This window comes from Oryx dammah, unplaced genomic scaffold, assembly GCF_014754425.2.
Source record: "Oryx dammah isolate SB20612 unplaced genomic scaffold, SCBI_Odam_1.1 HiC_scaffold_24, whole genome shotgun sequence".
Lineage (NCBI taxonomy): Eukaryota > Metazoa > Chordata > Mammalia > Artiodactyla > Bovidae > Oryx > Oryx dammah.
In genome coordinates this window covers 36,322,516-36,344,832 of record NW_024070208.1, presented here as the reverse complement: position 1 = coordinate 36,344,832, position 22,317 = coordinate 36,322,516, and the positions used below count along the sequence as shown (strand labels likewise).

Sequence of the window (22,317 nt, the reverse complement as noted above, 5' to 3'; positions counted from 1 at the left end):
TAGGAGTGACCACTCTGTCCAGAAAGGACAGAATTTCAGGTCTGGCTATGGGAGGCTTCCCATGGTGATGCTGTCCAGGCTAGAACAGGTGACCCCAGCAAGGGATAGGGGGACCTGAGAGATGCGAGTACCCAGCCTCTAAGCAAAGGCAAGAAAAGCCACAGCCCACTTTACCCGTGGGAAATAGAATTCTTCTCTAAGGTCCTAAGGCTCAGCTTTCCAGAATGTTACCTCATTAAGAAAATTTCTAACAAGTACGTTGGATGCAGAAAGACATCTTAAAAAAAAAAATCTTGTCATTTTAATATGGATAGAACTAGTGCTGGTGGGTTGGGCTTGCAGCAAAAGGTCATGGAAACCTGTGAGTCTAAACAATGAAGGGATTATCACATGCACTACATTCTAGAATGTCCGAGCAATAATGTGGAGTAGATAATAAAGAGAATTCTAGCCTGAATCTGCTGGGATCACAGCAGAGCAATACAATGATAGTTAATTAAGGCTTTACTGTAATTATAGTCTGATGGTTCTTGACACATTCTATGGGTTTTTATGCTTCAGATCAACTTGCAGCATTCTATGCGTTTTAAATGTTTTATTACACATTTTCACAGCAGCACATTTACCCTTCAGAAATAAGATTACTGATTCCAGGAAGGGGAGATCAAGATGGCAGAGTAGGAGGACACAAAGTTTGCCTACACTTACAAACACATCAAAAATACATCTACATGTGGAGCAATCCTCACTGAAGACAAATTGGAGACAGACAGCCTTGTAAAACCAAGCCTGTAAGAAAGATCCACACAGAATCAAGTAGGAAGGGAAGAGAAGAAATTGGCTCAGGACCTGCACCCTGGAAGGGGACACAGAAGAGGAGAGAGATGACACAGACCTGAAGACCTTTCCTGGGGAGGGGGCAGTTTTAGCCACTATTGGGCACCCTAGTCCTGGTATCTGACACTGGGAAGACATACCCCCTTAGGTGGCGTGAAAACCAGTGGAACTAATAGGAAGGCTGTAAGAACCCTAGACTCCACTCGTGAGGGACATGCACAAGCCTGCTTACTCCAGAAACAAGGGGAAGCAGACCGACGCTGCCTGGGTTCTGGCTGGTTTCCTGGGACCGCCCCAGCACACAGCCCAGCACATACCCACAGCTCCATGTTAGGTAAAGGTGCAGCACCTGAGGCGACTGCAAGTCTGTGAGGCACAGAACAGGCTGAGACCCCTAAACAGGGTAGGGGAGGCATTGGTGCACTTGCTGAGGAGCGCATCAGAGGCAGCGCAGCTCTGACTGGTGGTGCAGCCCATGCCAGCCACCTGCTCTAATCCCACCTGCTCCAGCCCTGCGCTCTTGAGAGCAAAAGGGTCCTGTGTGGGATCCTTGCAAGGGTGGGCAGACCACCCAAGTTAAGCCTCCTCGGATCAGTTCCTACCCTCACCCTATTTAAAGAACCAGGTCGCCCCAGCTCCTGGAGCAGGGGCACCTGATGTTTGTTTTCACGTCCTCTTACTGCAGCACAAGGCTGACCTCATCAATTTCTATCGATAAGGAGTCCAAGGGGACTTCCCTGGTCATACAGTGGATAGAAATCCACTCGCCAATGCAGGGGACACCGGTTCCCTCCCTGGTCTAGGAAGATCCCACATGCCTTGTAGCAACTAAGCTACAACCAGAGAAACCACCACAATGAGGAGAGGGTGCACCACAACAAAGAGTAGCCCCCCTCGCCGCAACTACAGAAAAACCCACGCAGTAACAAAGATCCAGTGCAGCCAAAGATAAAAATAATATAAACAAACATTTTAAAGAGAGTCCAAGGACCCCTGTCTATAACATTTATACATCTGCTTGTTTGTTGTAAACCTTTGACTATCTTCTAGGATCTGGTAAGGTAGTTTCTGACAAGTTTTGTCAAGTTTTAAAAGATGTTTCAAAAATAAATTTAAGAAACTGTTTTGGGACTTCTCTGGTAGTCCAGTGATTAAGACTCCGAGGTTCCACTACAGGGGGATAAGTGTTTGATCCCTGGTCAGGGAACTAAGCCCCCACATGTTGCCCTACACAGTCCCCCAAAATTGTTTTGGGGTAGGGATGGACCGTGTGCCATTTTTGCTGAAGTCAGCTAAATTGATTCTCACACAATCTTGTAAGGTAGGGGGACCCAACCTCTGGGATCTAATGCCAGGATCTGAGGTGGAGATGATGTAATGATAATAGAAATAAAGTGAACAATAAATGTAATGCGCTTGAATCATCCCACCCTTTCCGCAGAAAAACTATCTTCCCTGGTGCCAAAAATGTTGGGGATCGCTGCTGTAAGGTAGCTTCTCCATAATCCCCTGGGAATTAAGTAGTAAAGTCAGGATTCAAATCCATATTCTTTCTACATCTTTTTTATGACCATTTTATTCACTATTTTCAGAATTTTATTATTTCCCATTAGGCCTGTCTAGCCAAAGCTATGGTTTTTCCAGTAGTCATGTATGGATGTGAGAGTTGGGCTATAAAGAAAGCTGAGTGGCGAAGAATTGATGCTTTTGAACTGCGGTGTTGGAGAAGACTCTTGGGAATCCTCTGGACTGCAAGGAGATCCAACCAGTCCATCCTAAAGGGAATTAGTTCTGAATATTCACTGGAAGGACTGATACTGAAGATGAAACTTCAATACTTTGGCCACCTGATGTGGAGATCTGATTCATTGGAAAAGACCGTGATTCTGGCAAAGATTGAAGGCAGGAGAAGTGGACGACAGAGGATAGGATGGTTGGATGGCACCACCGACGCCAAGGACATGAGTTTGGGTAAACTCCGAGAGTTGGTGATGGACAGGGAAGCCTGACGTGCTACAGTCCATGGGGTCGCAGAGTCGGACACGACTGAGTGACTGAACTGATCGCCCCTCTACTCAGTGAGTGGCCAGCACCTCCTCTCTGGAATGGCAGATTGCTGTTGTCCTTGTTTAGTCCTTAAGTCCTGTCTGACTCTGTGCGACACCCCCGCTCCCCCCGTCCCCCCCGCCCCCCACCCCTTCCCCTTGGATTGCAGCCCTCCAGGCTCCTCTGTCCATGGGATTCTCCAGGCAAGAATAACTGGAGTGGGTTGCCATGCCCTCCTCCTCCAGGGGTTCTTCCCGACCCAGGGATCGAACCCGGGTCTCCACAATTGGTAGTCCGATTCTTTACCGGCTGAGCTACCAAGGAAAACACATATTTCTAATTACTCAGTAACACTACCAAGAACTACAAACTCTGAGAATCCTGCACTAAAATTAGCCTCATGTTTCCCCAATCTCAAATCCTCTCGAAATTGTTCTTTTCCCGCTCCGGAAAACTGCCCTCCTTCCTTAGGCAGTACCACCACCGCTTTCCCCAAACGACGAAGTTTGGAGACCTCCTCACAGCCCAAATCCCGCCTGAAAGATGAACCCGAGTCCTGACTCTGGAAGACCGCGCGCAGTCCCGACGCCGTCCGCGGCGATATCCGGGTCTTGCCGTGCGCGCCGCGGCCAGTCCAGGGCGGCGCCGGAACCCCAGAACCCGCAGCGGGGGCGCGCCCGGAACCCGGAAGGGCCCGGACCCGGGAAGTCCCAAGTCCTGAAGGCCTGGGAGTCGGAAGCTGAGGACTCGCGGGCGCCAGCGCCCGAGTGGGCCGGGGCCTCAGGCAGGTAGGTGGGCGCCGCTGCGGCCGACCGGTCGGGCCGGGCAGTCAGCTGAAGGTGCGGGGGTGAGGCCAGGAGGGGACCGCGCCGACCGTCCGGGGAGGGCCGGTCCCCTCGCCGCGGCGGCCGCCGCCGCCGGCCAAAAAACGCCCCCGCTGCCGGGTGCCTCGGCGTGTCCCCAGCTCGCAAAAGTGAGCCGATGGAGATAGAACTTAGTTTTTTCTTGGGTGGGGTTTTTTTTTTTTTTTTTGATAGTTTTTTCTTGTTTCCAATGTGCTAAACAGGCTTTCTCCTGAAAGTTAGGTTCCAGAGAAAGAACCTTGCCTAATACTGCATTTTGGTGACTAATCAGGGAATGTAGCCCGACCTGGCGAGTGACAGGGAGCCCCGGACGGAAACACGGAAGGTACCTGTGAGTCCAAAGTGGAAAGCCCGGAAATGAGTAGCTGACGCCTCGGGAAAGCGCACGGACGTGGGTGCAAAGTCTCAGCTCCTTAGAACAGGCGGCTGTGTGTCCTTTGCCATTGCAGGGGTTTTAACAGTCCCTTTAGAGATGTGCGGAATTAATGACATTTGAGCCCAGAAATGCAGGTAGTGTCAGAAAGGTTTTGGGTTTTTTTGTTTTTGTTTTTTTTAATACTCCTAGGCTTAAATTCCGGCTTCCCTGGTGCCTCAGATTGGAAAGAATCTGCCTGCAATGCAGGAGACCCAGGTTCAATCCTTGAGACCCAGGTTCAATCCTTGGGTCAGGAAGATTCCCCTGGAGGAGGGCATGGCAACCCACTCCAGTATTCCTGCCTGGAGAATCCCCGCGGACAGAGGAGCCAGGCGGGCTACAGTCCATGAGGTCACAAAAAGTATGACAGGACTGAACGACTAAGCACAGCAAACAGCAGGCTTTAATTCATGCTTGGAAGAGTTTATAGTTAGCAAGCGTTTGTTGAATGCCTGCTGCTGCTAAGTCGCTTCAGTCATGTCCTACTCTGTGCGACCCCATAGACAGCAGCCCACCAGGCTCCCCCATCCCTGGGATTCTCCAGGCAAGAACACTGGAGTGGGTTGCCATTTCCTTCTCCAATGCATGAAAGTGAAAAGTGAAAGTGAAGACGTTTAGTCGTGTCCGACTCTTAGCGACCCCATGGACTGCAGCCTACCAGGCTCTTCCATCCATGGGATTTTCCAGGCAAGAGTACTGGAGTGAGTTGCCATTGCCTTCTCCTGTTGAATGCCTACTGTGTGCCAAAAGATGTCTAGATTCCAAGGATATAAAGATGACCAAGGACCAGCTGTTCACATAGGCTTGCCATCCTGGAGACACTGATAATGTTAACAGTGCAGGCCTTCCCATGATTACAGAGAGATGTGTGATTAAAGCCACTGCTGTGGGCTCTTGAAGTGAAGGGAAGTGTTAGTCCCTCAGTCCTGTCCAACTCTTTGTGATACCATGCTCCTCTGTCCATGAAATTCTCCAGGCAAGAATACTGGAGACTGTTGCTGTTCCCTTCTTCAGGGGATCTTCCCTACCCAGGGCTTGAACCCAGTTCTCCTGCATTGCAGGCAGATTGTTTACTATCAGAGCCATCAGGGAAGCCAGGGGAGGAAATGCCAGCTGTAAAGATGCCAGATTGGGTGGCAGTGAGCCTCTTGCTCCCAGATGCATCCATGGTTTCTAGATAGAGATGGGATTTGTGAGGGGAGTGCTGGAGTTTCTTCAGACCTGAGGCTGAACTGGGCCTGATGGGTGGAAGACACCCAGAGCTCACATACAACAGAGCAGTCTCCAATGAAGATGTGAGATTGAGTTCATGTAGAGAAAGTTTAAGAAGAAGATCTTGACGGGTGGTGTATGTCTGTCAGGAAACTGCTCACAGGAGAAGAGGCAGGTGTTTGAGGGAGACTCCAGACAGAACCTGCAGGAAGACAGGAGTCAAGGCCAGACTTGAAGTTTCACAAAACTTGGTGTTAGTCTCTCTCCTGCCCATGCAGCCTCTGCTGGACCAGAGGAGGCTCACTGCCACCCAATCTGGCATCTTTACAGCTGGCATTTCCTCCCCTGGCTTCCCTGGTCGCTCTGACAGTAAACAATCTGCCTGCAATGCAGGAGACCCAGGTTCAAACCCTGGGTAGGGAAGATCCCCTGAAAAAGGAAACGGCAACAGTCTCCAGTATTCTTGCCTGGAGAACTCCATGGACAGATTTATTAATATGTTTAAAATCTTTATATTCTGGTTTCACAGTGTGAATGTACTTAATGCTACTGAGCTGTATGCTTAAAAATGATTATTGTTGTTCAGTCATTCAGTTGGACACGACTCTTTGCAGCCCCATGAACTGCTTCCCTGTCCTTCTCCATCTCCCAGAGTTTGCTCAAACTCATATTCATTGAGTCGGTGATGGCACCCAACGATCTCATCCTCTGTTGTTCCTTTCTCCTCCTGTCTTCAGTCTTCCCCAGCATTAAGGGTCTTTTCCAATGAGTCTGCTCTTTGCATCATCAGGTGGCCAAAGTATTGGAGCATCAGCTTCAGCACCAGTCCTTCCAATGAATATTCAGGGTTGATTTCCTTTAAAAATGATTAAAATGGTAAATTTTTTGTTATGTATACTTTGTTGTGCTAGTTATATCCAACTTTTTTGCAACCCCATGGACTGTAGCCCGCCAGCCTTCTCTGTCTGTGGAATTTTCCAGGCAAGAATACTGGAGTGGATTGCCATTTCCTTCTCCAGGGGATCTTCCTGACCCAGGAATCAAACCTGCATCTCCTGCATTGCAGGTGGATTCTTTACTGCTGAGCCACCAGGAAAGCCCATGTATACTTTACCACACAGGAAAAAAAATGTATAATGAACAATTTTAGATAACCAAATACCTGATGACAGGGTAGGAGTTAAATAACAGAAAACTTATGCACCACTACAAATTCTTTCAAAGAACATTTAGTGCCATAGGAAAATTCTCATGAAAAGTTAGAGAAACTATCCATAAACTTAAGTAAACAATATGAATAAATAACATTTTATAAGAATACTGTACAAAATAGTAATGATATGGGGAAAATAATACCAAAAAGAAATATCGCAGTGTCAACAGTTGGGGTTGTTTCTGGATGGAGGGATCACAGGTGCTTTTTCTGTAATACATGTGTATTACATACACGTGTGCAGAGTTGGTGGTATAGTGGTGAGTGTAGCTGCCTTCCAAGCAGTTAACCCAGGTTCAATTCCTGGCCAACACAGTGTTCTCAGTGTTGGAGACTGAGAGCAAGGTGGATGAACCTGAATAGCATAGTCTCATATCTTTCACAGTGTCTATCAGCATTCTTGTCTGTGCACAGTGCTAATTATGAATCCATCTGCATGTGAAAGATAGTCAACACCTGTGAAGTTATGGAGTTAGTAAACATTAATGCCACTGAAAGGCAGAGTTAAATCCAGGCACTTCTGTTTAACCAGATCTTAGACCATGTAAGAAACAAGAAATGTGAAGCCCTAGTTTGTTGATTGTTGGGCAGACACCACTAGGTCCTGGGTGTGATACACCAGTGTGAGTGGCGGCAGTGGGAGGGTCCTGGGGAAAGGAACAGTTGTGTGGAGGCCCTTAGGGTTTGCCAACCTGAAGAAAAGCCACCTTGGCCAGGATGAGGCTGCGGGGAGGCCATATCTTGAACTCTGACAGGAAAATTGAATTTCATTTAAAGCATAATTTTCAAAATAAGAAAATGGTTGTTCATGCTTCAGTGTTGCGAAGGAATGAGAGGCGCAGGGGAGCGGAGGTTGGCAGGGGAGCGGAGGTTGGCAGGGGAGGGAAACAGGTTCCTCTGCTGGGGGTGGGGGGAGGTTGAGGGGGTGGGGGGTGCTATAGGGGTGGGAGGGAGCCTGGCTCCAGGGCTGGGGGGAACAGGAACAGTTGCCTATGGCAGGTGTCCATGGCAAGTGGGGCCTTGACCTAGGACCGCACCCTGGTGGGGGCTAGCCAGGAGGAGATTGGACATGTCAGGGGCCCACGCTGAGACACAATAGACCTTCTGTGTTAAACTGGGGGTCGTTGGCACACAGGTGCATTCTGGGTCTCCCGTGGGCACTACAGCCCAGCAGAGGGCCTAGAGTGGGACTCCAGCCAGGGAAACCCAGTGATCAAGGGCAGGTGCAGTGGAGGAGGCCATCCTGAGAGGTCACCTGCTCACTGACCATCTTCAACCCAGTGGGACTTGTAGACTTCTGAAAAGTACCAGCTCACTGTGGACAAGCTCTCAGAGAGACTCCAAGTTCAAAGCCTGGCAAATAGCTACTGTCTATTAAACCCAGTATCTCACCATTCATTAGTTTATTATTAAATACACATAAAAGTTCTTTCAGTTAAAAATATGTTTATTTTTCTTAGAAGTAATTCTTTTTTTCTATGTTATATCTAAAAATAACAGTATTTTTATTACTAATGGTTCACACTTTTTTCCCCACAGTGGTTTTACAGAAACTTGTGTAACTAATGAGTCTCTTTAAGTTTAGAGAAGAATTATATGTAAAAATTCATGGCTTCACTGTCACATAATCGTAGTTTTTAATTTAGAAATAAATGCTTCTATGGTCTTAAAATGGGCTTCCCTCATAGCTCAGTTGGTAAAGAATCCACCTGCAGTACAAGAGACCCCGGTTCAATTCCTGGGTCGGGAATATCCACTGGAGAAGGGATAGGCTACCCACTCGAGTATTTTGAGGTTTCCCTTGTGGCTCAGCTGGTAAAGAATCCGCTTGCAATGCGGGACACCTGGGTTCGATTCCTGGGTTGGGAAGATCCCCTGGAGAAGGGAAAGACTACCCACTCCAGTATTCTGGCCTGGAGAATTCCATGGATTATACAATCCATGGGGTCGCAAAGAGTTGGACACGACTGGGCGACTTTCACTTTCATAGTCTTAAAACACACCCATTTATAACTGAAATATGCTACATTTTCATTAAGATGAGTATCATGAGTCTATGCAAAAGGATCTTGGGGTGTTACTAGCCACAAAAATTAGAAACCAACATACAATTTACAAATTTGAATAATCAGATTTTGTGATTATAACATGATTGCAATATCTTTTTTAAAAAAATAACGTCCAACTGCCCCACGGTTTTCCTGTAAAACAATTCTAAATTCACTGTCGACTGTATTCACTGGAAAGAGAATCCTTAAGAACTCTGACTTGAAACTTTTTTTCCTACAGGATGACTGTGGGACTCTTCACAAACTGTACCTTCTGTTTGAAAGTCAAGCACTTAACTCGTCAACAGAAGAGAAAACTACAAACTGATATTAAGGAAAATGGTGGAAAATTTTCCTTTTTATTAAATGCTCAGGTATTTTCAATTTTATGACAACTGTATGATAAACATTGTGCATTACCTGAGGGCAAGTCATGGTTAGAAGGGCAAGCAGAGAAAATCGGCAGCAGGAGAAAGCCAGAAAAGGCAAGAGAAAGTGTGCAGTTGTTTCCAGTTTTCACTGTTGTGGACAGTGGTGTGCTGGATGTTTTCCTGTCCCATCCTCATACGTTTCTTTAGTTATTTCCTTAAGAGTAAAATGAGCAGTTCAAAGGTGCTCATTATTTATTTTAATTTGTTTATAATTTTATCAATTTATTTTTCAATAAATATGAAGTATCTACACATTGTAGAATATCTAAAAACTAAAATAATAATAAGTTAACTTATTTCCCACCATGGTTCCCGACTCTGGAGCTGCTCTCTGCATAGACAGCACACACGAGGACACATGAGTGCACATGAGCACACAGCTCTGTTTCAGCCCAGACGCAGAAAACACACATTCTGCACTTACTTTTCCACTTCACAATTTTGAGAGATCATTCCTCACTGTCATGTATCAAACTACTTCCTTTGTTATAGTACCTGGTGTGCATATTTCAGATGTTTATATATATTGAAAAATAATGTCCAAAAAGATTGAAAAGTTTCTAAAATTAGAGACCATGTTGGCATTCTCTACCCAGAAGATGGACTGAGAATAGGCAGGAATTATTTATCCATCCACAGAGATGGTGAGATAGGTTAAGTTATGTGATTCTGCCTAACTGGTGGCAAATTGGGACATTTCATTTCTGACATTCACAGGCAAAGTATTAAATACCAGAGAAGCACCCAGTACCTCCTGGCTGGAACAGAACGTGTCTCGTAGAACAAGCAGGCTCCCTGTGGGCTGTGGTCCAGGAAGGGGCAGGTGAAGTCGGCGCCCCCAGTGACCCAGAGGGAAGCGCAGCCTAGGGGCAGGCCCTGCATTTCAGGCCTGGGGTCTAACAACTGGACTTCAAGTTTTACTTTTTATGATGAGGTGGTTAGTTGGTTAATCAATTATGGTACACCCATATCCATACTCTGTTGAGTTTTTAAAACTTTTATGTAACTAGAGATTGTCATTCATAAGAGTTTTATAAATCTGAGAAATATTAGTACCAATGGGGTGAAAAACAGGTACAAATAATTTATTAAATTTTTGTTTTTACTAATGCATAATTACTTGTTTTTTCTCAGTGCACACATGTAATCTTAGACAATGCTGATGTTCTGAGCCAGTATCAGCTGAAGTCTATTCAGAAGAACCATATTCTTATTGCAAACCCAGATTTTGTATGGGAATCTATCAAAGAAAGGAGACTGCTGGATACAAAGATTTATGGTCCCAGTGAGTCACTGGACATCACATCAGCTTCCAAGGAAGAATGGAGCAGCTCTAGTAAGTATTTCATGTCAACTGCCTAATGTATTGGGCTTCCTTGGGGCTTCCCAGCTGTTGATAGTGGTAAAGAACCCACCTGGCAATGCAAGAGATGTGGGTTTGATCCCTGGGTCAGGAAGAGCCCCTGGAGAAGGAAATGGCAACCCATTCCAGTATTCTTGCCTGGAAAATCCTATGGACAGAGAAGCCTGGTGGGCCGTAGTCCACTGGGTCACAAAGAGTCATACACAACTTAGCGACTGAGCACACACACTTAATGTATTAGAGTTCCTACAGTAAACATTTTGCTTTATCAAAGATATTATTGACAAAAGATTATCCAAATACCATGAAACTAAGCAGGCTTCTTGTCATCCCAGAAAAGGGTCAGCAAACTAGTGAAGGGCAAAAGACTACTTTAGCAATAGAAATAGATTTCTCAATATTCCGTCTGGTACACTCAGATTCAAAATGACTACAAAAACACTGGTAATTTCAGAAAGCTTGATGTGTAAAATCTGTTCAAAATTTTATTGTCATACAAAGGCTACATTAGGTTAAATACAACAAATACTATGAGGCAATTTTACATTTATTAAACTATTGTTCAAAGCATAAATTTACACATTGTATATACACTGAACACATCTGCTGAAGTCAGCATTGGTCTTCCATTGACATTTGATACATCTTAGTGAAAGATGTTGACTTTACAAGACTTTTTAATGTGAATCCTTAATATGAAAATTTGTACTACTTGTATGTAAATTGTTTAATGGAGAATCCAGTGAGTAGGCTTCCATCACCACCATATCCTCCATTTTGTTGCATATTTAATTTTAAATGCATATAAGGTAGGGCAAAGTGTCAAGTTTAAATCTGAACACATTACCTAAATCTCCCAGTTACCCACAGTGAATTATAGATGAAAGCTGGTTTGATCTGGTCCCAAACACCTAATACTAATGGTTTTTGTTTGCAAGAGAATTAACAGAATAAAATTGTTCACATTGTTCCACACTGGAATGTAGACTAGACAAACTTCACCTGCTACTTCAGATCTTTCTAAAGAAAGTGCTGATGCCTGTTGAAGTGGAGAAGCTGTCTTGGAGGCTTGGCTGAGTGGGTGAAGGCACAGAGAAGAGCTTTCATCATTGTGTCCAAAGTGATTGCAGCATCCTCCCCTCTTGCCAGTCACTGAATGACATCCTGTGATAAACGGCTGGCTCTGAAAAAGCGTTCAAAGCAGATGATTTGTGGAAAGAATCTGCTTCCATGCTATCAGAGAAAAGCCAGCCTCCCATATTCAAGAAGAGAGTTTTCCACAGTTTGATCAAGCTCATCACAGGATGGACTTCATGGGCTGCTTATAAACTTCATTCTTGTATTTCTTGTGAATCTTCGGGATGGTATTTAAGTCCTTAGACAGTTTACTTGCAAAAGAACCATAAACCCCATCATTCGGATAATACACAAAGTCTGGCTCATCACTTCTGGTATTTTATATTCCAAAGAAAAATGTATCACTTTCAATAGCTTTCTTTTCAATGATGTTAATAGCAAATGTAAAGGCAGAAGACACCTAGTATCTTCTAGGTCCTGAAGTTGTCTTAACGCTAGATCCTCCTGGAAATTGGAACATCCAGCACTGGGCTGGCAACATACGAACCTCTTTCAGCTGAACCTCTTTTTAGTTCCTGTGACCGTCCCCCCTCCCCCTGTCCACAGTGTATAGTGTGTTCATTGTGAGGCTGAGTTCTGCAGCCACGTCACACACTGGGCATCTGATAGAGCATGGGTGTTTACTTGAGAGTCTTTGCAGGCCCTTGAAACATGAAATTTGACCTCAGTAATTTAGACACCACGTTCCTTAGCATGTTCAAAAAAAACACCTATTGTTCTTCAGGGTAGTGCCGCCCTCAGTGTTACCTTCTGCTGCAGTAGGTAGTGAGACCTCAGAGAAGGGGGGATGCGGCAGGGCTGATCCACGCCCACAGCAGCACACGTCAGGCCTGCAGACTGGAGCTGCGTGGACGGTGCCAGTCTCCCCAGACCCAGGACAGGAGAACCAAGTGAGCCTCACAAAGTACAGTCTAGATTACAAGTCTTTTATGTCTCCTGCATTGGCAAGCAGGTTCTTCACCACTAGTGCCACCTGGGAAGCCCATAGCTAATTTAAAGTGAAAGTGAAAGTCACTCAGTCATATCTGACTCTGCAACCCCATGGACTGTATAGTCCATGGAATTCTCTAGGCCAGAATACTGGAGTGGGTAGCCGTTCCCTTCTCCAGGGGATCTTCCCAAGCTAGGGATCAAACCCAGGTCTCCCGCATTGCAGTCGGATTCTTTACCAGCTGAGCCATAAGGGAAGCCTGTAGCTAATTTAAGGACACCTAAGAAAACATAACAGCATGGCAAGATTTATTGTTAACTAACTGTAATATATATTTGAGTATTAAACATGCTTTGTTTGTTTTAATTCTAGAAATGGAAATGAATGATTCTTCATTCCCGGACAGTTCCACAGAAAGGGAGAACACTGTTGAACTCACTAAGTAATCTACTTCTGCTCTTTAAGACTTGACATAGTTTGTGAAATGTTTTGTAAACCTCAGTGTTAAAATGCTATTAGTACATCAGTGTTTTTATAGTATTTTAATTTATCTTGCTTATCTAACTATTAAGTTTTTAGTTATTCACTTACCATAGTGATAATTATTTTTATCTTATCAGTATTATATGAGACTAGATGTAATTGTTAGATTGATTTTAAAAAAGAAAAACCACTGGAGATGAGATTTGGGCAGTCTGCTCTTTCTGTTACCTTTCTGAACAGCGTTCAGAGTAAAGACCATTCATTAGTCTCTACCTGATACTTTAAAAGACCCTGATACTGGGAAAGATTGAAGGCAGGAGGAGAAAGGGACAACAGAGGATGAGATGTTTGGATGGCATCACCAACTCAATGGACATGAGTTTGAGCAGGCTCTAGGATTTGGTGATCGAAAGGGAAGCCTGCCGTGCTGCAGTCTGTGGGGTCACAAAGAGTCAAACATGACTGAGCAGCTGAACTGAACTGATATTTTAAATAAATAAATAGAGATAGAAATAACACAACCTTCCCCAAATGACGTATATGAGTCTAAAGTTCTATATGGCCTCTTAAAGTGTACATACCCTCAGCTGCAGTGTCATTTAAACATCACAATTGATCCCACTTTATTGTTAATCTTCATGTTACAAGACAGAACAAATATCAAAAATACAGATTATGAGGAATCTGATACCCTTAATTAATTAGTTACTTTGTTAATTAGCTAATTTATTTTAAAGAGGACTTGAGTGTAGTCTGGAGAGGTATGGGTCCCTCTGGAGTGACCGGCTTCCAAGGGCCAGAGCCCAGGGTGAACACAGGTTCCCCCGCCCCCATCTCTGTGACACATGTCACCCCCCCTCTGCTGCAGACTCACAGCACTCAGAGCTCTAGAATTGTGTACAGAAGGGATCAATCCATTCTTTCCACAGGACCTTGTTGCCATCTTTACACAGGACCTTGTTGTCATCTTTAGAATATCTAAGGAGGTGTTAAGAACTTATAATATATTTTGGATGGCATTAGGAGAGCTATAAGAATAATTTTATGAAAAGTCTGTTTAATCTAAAGCTTCATTTTAATGTTAAAATTGTATTATACAAATTTCAGGTTTTATGCAGAGGATGTTGAAATTCCTCATTTTCATCAAGATTTTGAAGTTGCAAAATATAACATCTTGGAAAAAGTAAGAGTCTAATTTTTAGTTGAGGGAGCAAAGCTGTTTGAAGTCTTCTGATTATTTTTCCTGTTTGATAATTTTCCCATTTTTGAAAAATTATGCATTTCCTGAATAAATACTCCTTAATATATGAGTTGATTTTTAATAGTAAAAAAACTTCACATTTAAAATGTTTGATTTTAGTGTTTTTATTATAAAAGAAATGCATGCTTATAATAAAATATAATAAAAATATAAATAGCACAAAAACTTAATATGACATTAAAAAGTGAAGATACTCCTCTCTGTTAACAGTTTCTTGTATTTTAAAAGAGTAGATTTCACACCAAGTATTTACACTATGTTGAATTTCCATTATTTTTCATTAAAAAGAAAAACAAAAATCTTTTCCTCTGACATCATATAAATGCAAAATAACAGTAGCATTTAAAATGATGCTCCATTTGTATTTTTAAGATATTTTAATAAAATGTAACTTGAAAATAACATTTCCTCTGTGATTAAGAAAATGTGAAAAGTGGAATGGTTTAAACATATACACGTATATTTATAACAAAAATTCCAGAAGTAAACATAGAAAAGTAATAATGATTACATATCTGCAGTAGGACTCCAGATGATTTTTATTTTCTATTTACTTTCTAAATTATATCTGCAAATGATATAATTTGTATCAGGTTTATAATCAACGTTTTTAAATGGCATGTGTAGTTTGTTATTTAGTGAATACAGATTATGAAAGAGCAACGTGTTTTCCAGGTTGTGACAGAGGGAGGTAAGGAGACCGCTGTGGTGGAGCTGCATTGCCTCCAGGGCCCTGGGGACCGTGGCTTTCTGATATGCACACACTTCCTCCTGGCCACCGGCACCCAGGTAAGGGCTTCGTGGTGACACCTACATTTTTATTGTCCACCTTGTTGACAGCGAATTTTGTAAAAACTGGTCAGTTGAACCAGCCAATCTGTTAGTGTCTCTCTTTTTAGCTAGTACCATTTTGAAAAATGGAGAGGTGCTCTTTTGGGATATGGAGGTGAGGAGTGCAGGCTGGGAGCCAGGAGAACATTCCCTGGGGTGCAGGTTCCTGCTCCTGCTCTGAGTTACTTACAGAAGTGTTCTTGATGTTTGTACCTTGGCACTGGATCCCTTCACTCACTTCATTAAATACCTACTCTGTACCAGGGAGTCGCCTAGAGGCTACTCCTAGTGTGAGTTAAAAAGACAACACACCCACCCTTGGAAATTGGGAGGGACAGCAAATCATGGTCCCGCCCCCGCCGTGACTCAGCTGCTACTGAAATGTGTGTGAAGTGCCTGGGCTCAGGGACAGCAAGTGGGGCTGCCCATGCCCGTGACCTTCTCGAGGTCAATGTCAGGTCAAGGGCAGGGTTCTGACCTAAGACAGGTAGGGAAAAAAACAACCCAGAGCCTACACCTGAAGTTCCAAGTAAAACCTGCAGTCCTGTCAGAGTCTTCTGTGAGACGCTAACTGACCGGAGGCTCACAGGCTCCCCTTCGAGTGACCACACAGTGGTTCTCTCGGGCTCAGGACGTGCCCGCTTCACCCATTCCCCACAGTGGGGGTCAGCTGTCGTCTAGGAAGGAGACATCTCAGATCCCAGACTGCTGGTGATGCCCCCGGGTTCCTGATGCCCGGCAGGGAAACAGTTACACAGTCTTGGGCCCAGGGCTCAGGCTGGCCATCTGTCGGTGTACACTGCTGACCTCCAGTCCTGGTATGGGACTCCATTACCCAAGTAGTTCTGCCAAATATTACAGCTGGTATCCCACACCTGTCAAGATTCCATGAGGACATAAAAGATTAACCCAAGGTCAAGTGTGTCCAAGAAGGAGAAAGACCTTGTTAACCTTCTACCCAAAAATGTAGACCGTGTTTTGTGGAGAATTTAGGTATGTGGGTAAAAAGTAAGTAAAAATCAAGTTGAAAACCATGTAGAATGTATCAGAGCTACTTCTGCTTTCCCAGCCTCCCTCCCCCAGCCTGGCCCTTCTGCTCCTGGGTGAGTCTGTTCCCTCAACGGGCATAACCTTCCCTGATGAGACAGCCAGAGCTTCTCTGGCCCTTGTCCTTTGTTAATCCATTGTGGCAGAAATCTTCCAAAATTAGGTTAAATTTTACCTTAAAAAATTTTTTTTTTGTAAAAATTGATTTATTGAATCTTGGCCCTTGTTCATTTTTGTTTTTAATTTGCTCTGCTTGAATGGAGTGACATGGACGTGGTATGTGTCCTGTGGCCAGTGGGGCAGGGTTATTGGCCCCATGTGATCCAGCCCTGATGCACAGCCTGCAGGGTCTCCACAGCCCCACTGGGCAAGCCCTCCATGTTCACTGAGATTGGGACGGGGCAGCATTTGGGGAGGACAGACACCCCATCAGGACAGCAGGAGTGACCATGGTGTTTGCCTCTGCCTTTGTCTGCGTGACCTGCCAGCACCTCTCCCTTTCTCCTTGGCTAGGCCAGTCCTTTCGTTTAGGCTGTGCCTGTCTCTAACGATGCCTCATCTCTGAGGTATTTTTCTTTCCTCGCCTTGCCCGGTTTTTCTCATTTCTGGAAGGCTAGAAGAAGCAAGACTTCAAAGCAGGGTAGGATGGTGTGTAAGGTCAGATTCTGGGCTCTGAATACATGTCCTGAGGCTCTTTCTTGAGTCCAGTGCTTCTTTCCCACCTGCCTTGCCTCTCAAACTTTCCCCCCAACTTGCAGGTTTTAGGCTGTTTTGTCAAGAATTGAAAATGTTAAGTAATTCCTTGAAATACTAGTTTCTCAGCTCCGTTACAGCAGGAAACTGGCAGCAGCGCCGTATCTGTGACCCTGTTCCCCCACCCCCACCGCAGCACCCGGCAGGTGTTCAGGAAAGGTCGATGTGCTAATAGGCTTCCATGAGCTCATGTCCTGACACTGTGCTACGCGCTGTAACTTACAGACCAGGAAGCAGTCCTCTGTGAAGAAAACCTCTGCAGACGCAAGTGAATACTATGAGAATTATATTGAGGAACTGAAGAAACAAGGCTTTCTACTGAGAGAACATTTTATACCTGAAGCAACCCAGTTAGCATCTGAAAAACTGCAAGCAGTAAGCTTGATTTCTACATATTCTTCTGTATTACTGATTAAATAAACAGAAATATTTTCTTCATGACAAATGAAAAGCTGGCAAGAGACGAGAATAGGAGTTAAAAGAAGGGAAGAGGGGCCCACAGAGAGGCTCAAAGTCGAGTGGGGAGTGAGTCCCAGGATGAGTCACAGACCTTCCAGCTTCCCAGAGATTTCACTGGGAGCCAGGCCAGGAGCCAGGCCGGGTCCTCAAACCCTTAATGCCACTTGATCTTTAATGCCACAGCAGGCCTAAAGAATTGCAGGGTGCAGAAAAAGGCAGGAGGGACAACAGCATGGGGGTGAAAGAGAAGAGGGTTGAGAGAGGAGGACAAGGAGCAGGGACAAGTTGGGAGGGGCCCAGGGTTAACGGTCACCCTCTCCTGGGATGACATGGGCTGTTTCCTCTCACACCTCTGTTCATCTCAGATTTAAAAGGGCACACTCATGAACTCTTTGTGGGTGTTTCTCTGTGGTTGCAGTTGCTTTTGGAGGAGGTAATAAACTCAAATGCCCTGAGCCCCGAGGTGAGCAGCTTGGTGGAGATGCTTTGGACAGAAGCCCTCGGCCGCCTGGAGGACACGCTGCTGATACCCGTGGGCATGATAGGCCTGAATGACGTGAGTGCCGTTTCCTGGAAGCAGGTTCTGCCAGGCAAGCCTGCCTTCTGCTTGTGGCTTAGAGGCCTGTACCTCGTCTGAACCAGACTCCCGCTGTGCTGCTCCTCTTCCTTCTCGCACTGGAGAGAGGGGTGTGAGGGGCGCTGCTGGGAAATGGGCTTCCGAGGAAGAGTCCCATCTGCAGCATCAGCCTTGGGAGCAGCACAGGGCAGGCCTGGGACATGGGCACTATGGGTCCTCAGGGAGAGGTACAGACCACTCACTTCAGAGTGACCGTCTTGAGCCTTCGACCAGGTGGGGGAGGGCAGGTGCACCTGCAGCCTTCAGGAGGCTCTTCTTGACTGTGTACAATTGAAGGAGCAGGTGAAGAAGGCGTTCCCAGGGGTAGAGCGTGTGTGGCTGCTCTAGCACATTGAAATAACTCATGGAGAAAGTAATGGGGTCAAGTCCAAAAGCGCTTGTGTGATGAAAAAGGTGTTCTGGTGGGCTTCATCCCTGAGTCTGATCCAGATGTCTTCCTAAATGTCTCGTATGGAAGGAAGTCCCCGAGTGAGAGCTCCTCTCTGTGGACGTGGACGTGGATGCAGATATGCTGAACTGAAGACTCTGGTTCCCTCTAGTTAAGCCCGTCCCAGTTTGGAAATGAGATGCATTTTCGAGAGCATCAAGCTTGCTTTATACATGTCCAGTTGAAAGCTAATAGTCATGATGTATCTAAGAACCATTTTAGGTATTGTTATACAAGTTACTTTACCTTTTCTAGATTATCAAGTTAAATTTTAATAATCATGTGTCATCTTCTATTTAAAGGTGAGCAAGGCAGAGGGAATTCTCCTCCTGGTAAAGGAAGCAATGAGAAATGGAGAAACACAGGAGCAACTGCAAACGATGCTGACCGAGTTCTACAGATTAATCCCTCACAGAGCTGCTGTGGCCGAGAAGGTCAGCCTGAGCCTGCTGGCTAAGAAGGAGGACCTGTGCCAGGTAAGCCTCTGCACCTTGGGGTTCAGTTTACACCTTGTGGGGACAGGGGAGAGGGATCTTTCACATCTGACTGAGATAACACTGGATCACGAAATTTGGCTCTCGAGATTCCTCAAAAACAAACAGTTGAGCCATTTGGGGGTGATTGAGGTCCTTACGGAAGTTACCTGAATCACACTCCCAAAGGAGCCTGTGTTGGAAGAGTGGTGCAGGAGCAAATGTTTAGAATTGTTACGCTGGGGACTTTCCTGACGGTCCAGTGGTTAAGCATCCACCTTCCAATGCAGGGGATGTGGGTTCAATGCTTGGCCTTGGAACTAAGATCCTACCTGGTCCCAGGCAATTAAGCCCACACGCTGTATCTAGAGAAGCCTGCAAGGAAGACCCAGCACAGTACCCCCAACACACACACACATACACTCAAACACACACAAAAAGAATTTTCAAAATTGCTATGTTGTGAAATGACTTTCCGAATCAGGAGATAAGTAGGATTATTTCCTAGAAGAAACAGAAAGCTGCTCCTGACTTGAACAGTGAGGAAGCTTGTCACCCTGTAGGATGAGAAGTGCAGCTGTGGGGTGGCCACAGGTCCAGTTCACTCAAGGCTGCGACCTCACTGGAGCCTGGCCTCTTCCCACCTCTGTGCTTCCTGCAGGAATGGCTCCCGCGCACCTGCCAACTCCCCTTCCCATCAGCTCACAGCATCCCTCCTAGATGGTTTTTTCTTATGTCTCTTGGAGGATGCCCCCAGTACCCTCTTATTTTTCTTTTTTTTTATTATTTTTAAATTAAGTATAGTTCATTTATAATATAGTGTTAGTTTCAGGTGTACAGCAAAGTGGCTAGGTTTTATATATATACATAGCTGTATATATATATATATATATTTTACACATATATATACACATGTACACATATATATACACACATGTACTTTTTCAGATTCTTTTCCATGATAGGTACTGTAAGATGCTGAATATAGCTCCATATGCTACAGTAAATCCTTGATTTTTTATTTCTTTTATATGTAAGGGTATGTATCTGTTAATCCCAGACTCCTAATTTATCCCTCCACTTTTGTAACTATAAGTTTATTTTCTATGTTTGTGAGTCTGTTTATGTTCCATAAATAAGTTCATTTGGCTTCCCTGGTGGCTCAGACAGTAAAGAATCTACCTGAATGCAGGAGACGTGGATTTGATCCCTGGGTCGGGAAGATCACCTGGAAAAGGGAATGGCTACTCACTCCACTGTTCTTGCCTGGAGAAATTTCATGGACAGAGGAGCCTGGCATGTCACAGGCATGAACAGAGGAGTCTATGGAGTCGCAAAGCGTTGGACATGACTTAGCAACTAAACAACAACAATATTAATTCCACATACAAGTGACATCATAGATATTTGTCTTTGTCCGACTTACTTCACTTAGTGTGATAATCTCTAGTTGCATCCATGTTGCTGCAAATGGCATTATTTTAGGCATTATTTTATTCTTTTTTATGACTGAGTAAGCATTGTCTAAGTTCAAGATTTACAGTGCAATCATCTAGCACACAGTACTGTGAAATGACTACCACAATCAGATTAGCTATCAAGAACATCTCGGAGAAGGCAGTGGCACCCCACTCCAGTACTCTTGCCTGGAAAATCCCATGGACAGAGGAGCCTGGAAGGCTGCAGTCCATGGGGTCGCTGAGGGCTGGACACAACTGAGCGACTTCACTTTCACTTTTCACTTTCATGCATTGAAGAAGGAAATGGCAATCCACTCCAGTGTTCTTGCCTGGAGAACCCCAGGGACAGGGGAGCCTGGTGGGCTGCCGTCTATGGGGCTGCACAGAGTCAGACACAACTGAAGCGACTTGGCAGCAGCAGCAGTATTCCATTGTATATATGTACCACATCTTTATCCATTCATCTGTCAATGGGCATGGGTTGCTGCCAGGTCTTGGCTATTTCTTTAGCCAGAAGCGAGTCATGTGTGCATAGCTAAGCCAGTTTTTGCTGAGGAAAACAGTATTACTGAGATTGCTCGGAAGTGGGGAAAGGAGCTGTTCTTTCACAAAGAACAGCAGGAAGGCAGACAGGGCTCACCCTGTCCCGGGTGAGGCAGCACCCTCTCTGACTCTGGGTTGCCGCATCTGAGCATGAAGGATTCGCGACAAAATCAGAGATCCATGACCTCTAGACTTCAGAGGAGTTTGTAGATGTTAAATTTTGCGTGTTTGGGGGAAATTACAGCTTCCCACAGATTCCCAGGTGGTGCTAGTGGTAAAGGACATGATTGATGCTACTTAGCATGCATGCACGCACAGATTCCCAGAGGAGTCTATAATCCAAAATATATGAGGAACCAACAAATGAGATGAGCTAGTGAATGAGATGACGAAGGACCTCTATGTTTAAAGTTCCATGATTTCCTCAACACTGAGTGTAACTTCAGTTCCTGGTTTTGCTACTGAGAGGGTGTGTGTGCTGCCCACCCAAATACTGTTAACCTGGATTCTGTATTTTCAGTAGGTCACACATCCTCATGATTCAGAAGTCAAAATTATATTTAAAAGCTGTACTCTGTTGCACCCTGTCCCCACCACCCCTATTCCAGCTCCTCTTCCCCAACACATAACCATGCTTGTTAGTTTCCTGTTTGTCTGCACCATTTCTTTATGCAAATAAATGTGAAAATGAACAAACATACTTAATCCTTCCCCCTTTTTCTATGTAAAAAGTCATATACCCTCTTCACTGTCCTACACCTGTTTTCTTTACCTGACATAATGTACTCTGAGTGTGGAGACCACCCTCATTCTAGTCCACAGTGGCCCCTGGGTGGGCATCCTCCACCCATCCCTGCCAGACACAGTGAACGACGCCACGGGAAGTAAACGCTCTGTGTGTCTGGTGTCTTGTTCTTGCGCAGGGGCATCTCTGAGAGGCAGTCCCTAAGGGAGAAGTGCAGCTCTAAAGAATAAACACATCAGTAACTGGGGTGATTTTGTCCGGTTCCCTGAGGGTTTCTCTGTGCTGGCCTCTCATGGCCGTTGAATGACAGTTTCCGTTTCCTGTCGTCTTATGAGCTGTGTCTTTGTCAAACTTCACCATGTGTATGGACTAGAAACAGCTTTGGTGTAGTGAGTCTGAGCACCTTTCCAGATGTTTTAGGGATGTTTGTGTTTCTTCTTCTGTGAACTGTCTGTTTGTGTCCTTTGCCTCTTTCTCTCTTGGGTCTTGATGTTTTTATTCATGGTTTTTAGGACCTTTGTTAAGTTAAGAAGCTTAATCTGTGTTGTGAATTGCGAATATTTGGCAGTTTTTGCAGTTTATTTAGGTTTCTTTCTTTGCTCATACTGAGTTTGTTGGTGATGAAAAAAGCTTATTCAACCTTTTTGAGAAATGCAGTATGATATAAATTATTTTGATATGTGGTCATTCTGACATGTCAGA

At 44.9% G+C, this 22,317-nt stretch overlaps 1 protein-coding gene and 1 pseudogene across 2 annotated transcripts in view; one reads left to right on the top strand and one right to left on the bottom strand.

Moving 5' to 3' along the window:
• Positions 1-3,525: 3,525 nt before the first annotated feature.
• PARP4 (poly(ADP-ribose) polymerase family member 4) overlaps positions 3,526-22,317 on the top strand; it is a 69,477-nt gene continuing 50,685 nt past the window's right edge. Inside the window, exons 1-9 of one of the 2 annotated variants that reach the window (XM_040266841.1) lie at positions 3,526-3,671; positions 8,876-9,008; positions 10,200-10,401; positions 12,869-12,938; positions 14,087-14,162; positions 14,916-15,029; positions 17,097-17,246; positions 17,749-17,886; positions 18,697-18,870. In XM_040266841.1, the coding sequence (XP_040122775.1) occupies positions 8,877-9,008; positions 10,200-10,401; positions 12,869-12,938; positions 14,087-14,162; positions 14,916-15,029; positions 17,097-17,246; positions 17,749-17,886; positions 18,697-18,870 (1,056 nt within the window). In that variant the 5' untranslated portion in view covers positions 3,526-3,671; position 8,876. Of the gene's footprint in view, positions 3,672-8,875; positions 9,009-10,199; positions 10,402-12,868; positions 12,939-14,086; positions 14,163-14,915; positions 15,030-17,096; positions 17,247-17,748; positions 17,887-18,696; positions 18,871-21,983; positions 22,272-22,317 lie in introns of those variants that run through there. The other variant, XM_040266842.1, reaches the window with a different exon arrangement.
• On the bottom strand, positions 11,439-12,746 carry LOC120883362 (annotated as a pseudogene).